Source organism: Dysidea avara, chromosome 11 (assembly GCF_963678975.1).
Source record: "Dysidea avara chromosome 11, odDysAvar1.4, whole genome shotgun sequence".
Taxonomy (NCBI): Eukaryota; Metazoa; Porifera; class Demospongiae; order Dictyoceratida; family Dysideidae; genus Dysidea; species Dysidea avara.
Window position 1 is genome coordinate 17,034,530 of NC_089282.1, and position 7,613 is coordinate 17,042,142.

General features: G+C 37.5%; 1 protein-coding gene across 2 annotated transcripts; it reads left to right on the forward strand.

Annotated features, from left to right (window-relative positions):
- Window positions 1-624: 624 nt before the first annotated feature.
- On the forward strand, window positions 625-6,548 carry LOC136238984 (uncharacterized). Of its 2 annotated transcripts, none has more exons than XM_066029710.1 (28): window positions 625-707; window positions 835-1,015; window positions 1,521-1,634; window positions 1,689-1,721; window positions 1,771-1,889; window positions 1,951-1,985; window positions 2,035-2,128; window positions 2,183-2,240; window positions 2,316-2,371; window positions 2,428-2,535; window positions 2,586-2,626; window positions 2,674-2,740; window positions 2,814-2,857; window positions 3,820-3,890; window positions 3,938-4,090; window positions 4,142-4,185; window positions 4,240-4,330; window positions 4,541-4,611; window positions 4,812-4,896; window positions 4,962-5,016; window positions 5,066-5,157; window positions 5,200-5,381; window positions 5,435-5,570; window positions 5,618-5,731; window positions 5,787-5,929; window positions 5,977-6,106; window positions 6,157-6,276; window positions 6,332-6,548. In XM_066029710.1, exons 1-28 carry the CDS (start codon window positions 643-645, stop codon window positions 6,404-6,406), a joined length of 2,577 nt encoding a protein of 858 aa, XP_065885782.1. In that variant the 5' UTR covers window positions 625-642; the 3' UTR covers window positions 6,407-6,548. The 2 variants fall into 2 exon arrangements, with proteins under 2 accessions (XP_065885782.1, XP_065885783.1); XM_066029711.1 differs by having other exon boundaries at window positions 1,536-1,634.
- Window positions 6,549-7,613: the final 1,065 nt, after the last annotated feature.

Below are 7,613 nucleotides of genomic sequence, written 5' to 3' on the forward strand. Positions count from 1 at the left end.
GCTCTAGCTACCACTCCTCTAGCTACCCACCTTCCCTACTTTTCTATCTTAGGCCAGGCAAAATTGATTACTTGTTTCTCCGTCATCCATGAAAAATCAGATTTCCATGTGGGCGGGAGGCCATTTTCACTATTCATTATTAAAGAAAATACTCCAAATCAAGCTGTCTGTTACTATAAAGGTTAGCTAAAGCCTTTTAAGAACTAGTGCTTACGTTTTACCACCAATTCTGAGGTGCAAGTGACATTTTCTGTGCTGTCAAAATGATAGTCAGTCTTCTTAGCATCAAAATAAGTGTGCATGTGATTGATAACAGTAATAATGAAATTAGAGGCGGTGGGGTAAAAAGGGATTCGGGCGGGGATGAGAAACAATTAATCAAGTTTGTAATTTATCAAGTTTGCCTGGCCTTATATGTTACTCAAGTAATATAATATAGTCTCAGTATATAGTAAGAAGAATCTAACCAAAAGGTGAAGAAACCAAAGTCAAAGTCTAACCCTACCCTACCCTACACACTACTTTTCGCGGCCCCTAAAATCGAATGTTAGGGCAACTACTACACGTGAAAATAATACCTTTCGATTCAGTAACCACTCTCTTTCATCTCATCATAAACGATAATATCCGGTCACGGCTACGATGATAGATTTGAAGTACCTGTTTGTCTGCATTCCGCTGGTTTTATGTTACGATGCTGGTACCAAGTAAGTGTATGTAGTAGCTATACTATAAAAATGAAAGCGTTAGCCGAACGCCTGTGTTAGAAATGCACAATTCACGTTTCGAGGTGGGCGTGGCTATATAGATCAAGTGTAAATGTTCTTTTTACAGTGTTCAGTTGTGGACATGTGATGGAGGTCCTCGTCAACAGTGGGTGATGGATAGTCAGTCACAGGAAATAAAACTAAAAAGTGATGGCAGTTGTCTTGACATTAGTAACTGGTCTAAAGATAATGGAGCTAACATTTATATATGGGGCTGTCACCCTGATGATCAACCACAAAATCAACAGGTAATTATTAACCACAATAGTGGATCCTGCAGCTGGGGATGTCATGAAGGAGTTTACTGATGGAATCTTTTTAAGGGATTTATACCTTAAAGGCTTTGATTAAAGTTTTTATCACTCAAGCTTATGTGTAGCTAACTTGTAGAGTCTGTAATGTAATATCATCATAAATCATTAGCTAGCTATATACATCCCAGCAATTCATACTTACAATTATACAGAGTGTCTCAAATCTATCCGTAAGTGCCTAATGATAAGATTCAACAATATGAGTAAGAAAATATATGTTGGGGAGCGAATATATTCAGTTAGACTGTTCAGCTAACATAGATAAAGTACTTTGGGTGAAGTATGCAGACAGCTGTTTCACCATTAGCTGTAATATTACATCACCAAATTTCAACTAATTGTGGTAAGTAGTTTCGGAATTATACATAGCAGTAGAGCACCGTGCATCAACTTTACTAAATTAGACTACAGGTATTTAAATTTTTGCTTTCTGCCATAGTGTATTCCTTTGCAGTGGTCCTACAATTCTACCACCTACACAATTACTAGTAAACTAAATGATAAGTGTGTGGATGGGTCAGCTTATGGAACTAGTGATGGAACTAACATTCAGGTAATAATTGATTCAAATACCTTAAATTGTTCACATTATAATTTTGCCACACAGCAATGGGAGTGTACTGGGGCAGACAATCAGAAAGTTAGCTATCCTGCATGACAGCTCACATGTATTACAGTATTTATGATAGTGGATGTATAATTCAACTGATGGCACCTTTCATTATGGGATGGATCCCACAAAGTGTATGGATGCTGGTTCTAGTGTCACACCATGTCAAGGAGCTTCAGTTGAAAAACTCCCATTTTGGTATATAAACTTCAGCTAGATGAGCTGACAGCTGTCATTTTTTTTGTTTGTAACCATTTAGTGATACCACCCTGGATGTAGCTGTTAGAGCAAAAGGTCCAAGGACTGTATTCATCAAAGCATGTCTTAAGTCCCAAATTTACAGATCTCATATCACGTCTGCAGCTTAGTGAGAAAATATCTCAATTAGCCACTGGTTCTGCAGGAGTAGTAAGACTCTCTGTCCCACCATATCAATGGTGATGGTGACAGTATGCATATGATTCATTGGTGTGAAGAATATGTTTGTGCAGGTGGTCTGAGGCACTTCATGGGGTGGCTGGGTCACCAGCTGTGCGATTTAATGGCCAGGTAAGTGTCCTTGTGGTTTTGGTTTAGCATAAATGTTCACTTTTATTTATTCATTACTTTTGAAAATTACAACAGATTCCTAATGCTACATCATTTCCACAAGTGATCAACTTGGGAGCAACATTTGATATGTAATAAGCATTGTAGACCATGTGCACTTTGTAGTCAGTAAACTTTTGGTATCTAGGCCACTAATCTATGAAATGGGTAAAGTGATTTCCACTGAAGCACGAGCCATGTACAATCAAGGTCAAGCTGGACTGTCTTTCTTTGCACCAAACATTAACTTGTTTAGGTAGAAAATGTTTTACACGTTATAGTAATATTTCTATCAGTTACCTGTAGGGACCCTCGGTGGAGTAGAGGACAGGAAACACCTGGGGAAGGTAGAATGTGTCAGCAATAATGATCAATTGTCATGATATTGCCATAGATCCCTACCTAATTTCTCAATATGTCATTAACTTTGCTCATGGCATGCAAGCAATTGATGCTAACAAGTTAGTGGAATATGTAATTGGAGTGTATGTATTACATGGTAGATGTAACCATCCCTGTACTGTTTTGCTGTAGATTTATGAAAACGGTGGTGACTTGTAAACACTTTGCAGCATACGGTATGTAGGGCTCTCCTTGAAATGTTCAATACGCAAAGATTTTGTGAATGTTATTCACAATAAATTTCTGCTTCTTCCAAATATGGTCTCTTTAAATGTTTTGCTTAAAGGGAACCAGGGGGGAGGAGGCACCCTTATTTAGGGGCTGGGGGGATGACATGCAGAGGCAGATCCAGACTTTCTAAAAGGAGGGGTTTCACTATGGAATTGCATCTTCAGTCTAGCCTAGCGATGCCATGGCCTAGCTGTAAGTTGAAGACCAAAAAAGGTAACTACATGCTGAAAATAACTGCCCTCCACCAACTACTGTGTATCTCCTTATTTATAACTACATACGTAGCTTGCTACACTGCTCCTCGAAGAATACTGTGACTGCTCTACTAGAGTATCTAGAATTATTGAACAACTACAAATAATTTTATGGGGCTAAGCCCCTCCATAATTTTTGACAGGAACTACAGCCCCCCCCCCCCCCCCCCCCCTCTTCTCCACTGCCCCTGAAGGGAACTAAGGGAAAGCAAATGTAATGTACAGCATAGGCTGTATTAATGTAAAGCTTTCATGACTTTTAAGAAACGGTACTTATTAATAGCATGCATGTGTAGTTTTGAAATTTCTAATTCAACAAATTAGTTCTACCATGCATGCTTGGATAATTTTAAATGACAATTTTGCTTTTCCTACAAATACGTTTATGTACTGGGTACAAAAATATCAGTCTCTTGGTCCTAATCATATAACATGCCATTCGTTTTACTTTCAAGCCAATAACCCTTGGGTTACATTGTTATCACAGAAAGAATGCACCATGTGTAGGAAATCATCATGCGTATTAAGTTTTTATATTAGCATAGTTTAAAAAAGGATGTGAATAACAGTCACTTCATAATATTAGTACTTATTATATTAAAATTCTTTATTGGTTTAATTGTTCTAAAATCTCATTCTATAACATTTTATAGATTTAGAAAACTGGAACGGAACTGACAGAGTTCACTTCAATGCTATAGTGTCAGATCAAGATTTGGTGGAGGTTAGTTGTGTTTTGTGTCCAGTATTTTATCTTCGCATTTCATATAGACATACCTACCGGCATTTGAAGCATGTGTTAGAGAAGGCAATGCTGGTAGTATCATGTGTAGTTACAATGCTGTTAATGGAGTACCCAGTTGTGCAAACAGTTTTCTGCAGAACACCATAGTCAGGGAGCAGTGGGGATTTGAGGGTTATATTGTAAGTGATAATGTATCGACCTATTTGCTTAGCTTTACTTACATATAATAGGTTAGTGATTGTGGAGCCATTGGTACCATTATAAATACTCATCAGTTAGTGATGGATGAAGTATAATTACATGGCACAGTGTAAAATTCTCTTTTCAGTTACACATCAAATCCTGCAGATACGGTAGCAGCTGGACTACATGGAGGGTGTGATCTTGACTGTGGTTCATATTATCCACAACATGCACAAGTATTTGAGAATCATTTAAATCCGTGCATATGTATTTGTGACTGGGGCCTGCAAAAATAGGGCATGTGGGCACATAAAAGTTGCCTACTTTTAGAATGAAACTACTCCATCCCAATACTGAGATATGAGATGTTATGTGGTGGGGTGTAGTTTGTGCCCACATGCCCTATTTTCGCAGGTCTGGTCACATTTAACCTTCATGATCATTAGGAAGCTATTGACAATAAGACCATTACAGAGGCCGACATTGATGTGGCACTTACCAGATTGTTTACTTACAGGCGAGTGTATATATACAGCATATCCATGTCACATGTATGTATGTAAAATATGTGTGTAATTAGATGTATAACAAACATTGACTGCTATATATTAGCTTCCTATTTGGGGACTAGGTGATATCACAAGTAACTTAAGAAAGGAATACTTGATTAACACTATTGACCACTTTCAAGAAAGGAATACTTCATTATTTGTTCAGGTTGAGACTTGGTTTATTTGATCCAGCAAATGATACGTCCTATCATTCTCTTTCACCTGCTGATGTCAACACTGCTGATAGTCAGGTAAAGAATGAGAGTGAATGCTGTTACTTTCAAAAGCTGTTACTCATCTTGTTATTTCCACAAAGAATTTAGCTTTGAAATTGGCTCAAGAAAGTATTGTGCTTCTGCAAAACAATAAGAGTGCGTCTAAATAGCTAGTCACAGAGTTATGTCTCATTGATACATACAGGTGTTCTTCCACTTGATCCTAAATTGTCTGTTGCTGTGTTGGGGCCCAACTCTGATGCAACCACAACCATGCAAGGAAACTATTATGTAAAGGTCTTATGCTAATGACATGTTTTATTAGTTATATATACAAAGGGTACAGCTCCCTTCTTGATTTCTCCAATTGATGGGATAAAGTCTATGGCTAGTAATGTCACAACAGCAAAAGGATGTGACGTGAAATGTACTGATGATAGTGGGTTTAAAGAGGCTGTGACAGCAGCTCAGAATGCTCAGGCTGTTATAGTAGTTGTTGGTCTAGATCAGTCTCAGGAAAGGTAGTGGCTGCACAACAATAACTGTTATCACATGTTCTAATATAATATTACAGTGAAGGTCATGATCGTAATGACATATCTTTGCCTGGCAAACAAGAAGATTTTCTTATGGCCATTAGGAGTGCTACCAAGAACCCTATGATTGTGGTGGTGATGTCTGGAGGACCAGTAGATATTAGCTGGGCTAAGGTGAGGTATATAGTCATCTCTACAACTCTATAATGAACATTGTACAGACCAAAGCTGATGCAGTTCTTTGGTGTGGTTATCCTGGACAATCAGGTGGTAAGGCAATTTCACAAGTAATTTATGGAGACGTTAATCCTTCTGGAAGACTGCCCTACACTATTGTAAGTATTGTATGATTTATGTAACATTATCTTACCATTGTATCTCACTGGGCAGTACCCAAAAGATTATGTCAACCAAATATCATTCTTTGACATGGGTATGCGTAGCAAGCCTGGTCGTACATACAAGTTCTACACTGGTGATGCTGTCTACCCATTTGGTTATGGACTGAGTTACACAACCTTTAATTTCTCATGGTAAGAATAATCAATTTGCATAAAAATGTAGTGTGTACACATATTAGGTCAGAGTGGGAGAAATTGCCGAAGTTTCAGATGTTAGATGAACTATCATCTGTACAATATCAAGTTAGTGTCACCAACACTGGTAGCAGATCAGGAGCAATTGCAGTTTTAGCTTACATGACTTACAGTGTATGTCTTGTCTTCAACTTTTATATCACCATGTTAATATCATTGATCAGGACGTTAATGCTCCAATGAAACAATTGTTTGGATTTCAACGAGTTGAACTGAACCCTAAAGAAAATACAACTATCTTTTTTGATGCTGGGGTGGAAACTTTCATGACAGTTGATAAAGGGGTATGTATTACACTTGACTTTGTATTAAAGTTAGTCATGTTCATTTATTTTATAGGGTAACAAGGTATTGAAGCCAGGAAGTTACACAGTGAAGATTGAAGATCTTTCACACACCATCACATTGGTGTAATTTGAGCCACTTAAGTATTCTTGTCTATTGTAACACTGTACTTCATATAGATGTCATGATTAAGCATACTGGTAGATTACACTATCAAAGCCTGTATAATAGCAACTTTATAGGATTGTGTAGCTATAGTTATTATAATTCACATTGCACAAAACAGGGGCATGTATATCCAGGATGGTTTCCAGCTTTAGTTGAGAGTTATAAGTGCAGAGATCTGCATGGGGATGCAGCCCCAGCTGCTGAAATTTGAAGATTTAAATACTTTAAAACTTTATGATTTCATGGATGGTATGAACTATTTTCAATATAATATGCTTGGCTCCCTAATGTTAATTATATGACTGGTCGGGCATAATTGTAGTGATCGAATCCATTGGAATGAGATTTAGCTGCTATAATAGTCAAGTTCATCTTTTCAGGAGCCAAAATTATATTCCGTTATGAATGTTCTATTAGAGTAGTTTGACTGCTCTGTTAGAATACATCGGACTGCTCTGTTAGAGTGGCTCTCTCTTGTTATGTTCACTGTAGCTACACTGTCCTATTTTCATTTATTCTGTATATTTGTGTCACCAAATTGTGATAGTCTGGTGTTCCTGCTGTAAGTCCACAAGTTAAAATCTTAGAGAGGTTTCCAGAACTCCCTCCCTACTAATAGCTATGTCCCTGACAAAGTGGCAAAGTCAGAGCTTGAAGTGAGGGTATATGGGGTATACACAGTATACCTTGTTAATTTTTCCTAGAAATAGTGTACCTTGTTAGCTGCTTGGTTAGTTGCAGCAGTTTAAAAATATAAGCCAAAATTCATGAAACAGATTTTTCCTGCAGTTACACTGTAACATCACAGGTGAAAAGGTGAGAGCTATCCCAACAGTGTATGTAAGAATATAGGACCTGGTTCCAGATCTTTTTGAACAGTTCTTGATTCATATATATATATACTGCTGTGTAACGGGTTGAACATAGCTGAGAATGAAGTGTAATGAGTACTTCACTTTTTTCAGACAATAATTGATATGGCTGGGGCACGTGGTGCCATTGCAGATGCAGTATGCGTGGGTTCACCAGTCATAATAATTATTTACAAAAAAACTAACAAACAAGTACACAAAAAATTTGGAATTTTCAATCAGAGTAGGGACCATAGCACATCAATGAAAAGTACTGGAGTAGTGCATGATATTAAATCACACTAAAACAATAAGAA

Excerpts from the sequence above, each read along its gene's own strand:
- LOC136238984 (XM_066029710.1), top strand. The coding sequence starts at position 643 with ATGATAGATTTGAAGTACCTGTTTGTCTGCATTCCGCTGGTTTTATGT. Across the intron at positions 2,536-2,585 it reads CCAAACATTAACTTGTTTAG|GGACCCTCGGTGGAGTAGAG; the intron begins GTAGAAAATGTT and ends AGTTACCTGTAG. Across the intron at positions 2,741-2,813 it reads CAAGCAATTGATGCTAACAA|ATTTATGAAAACGGTGGTGA; the intron begins GTTAGTGGAATA and ends GTTTTGCTGTAG.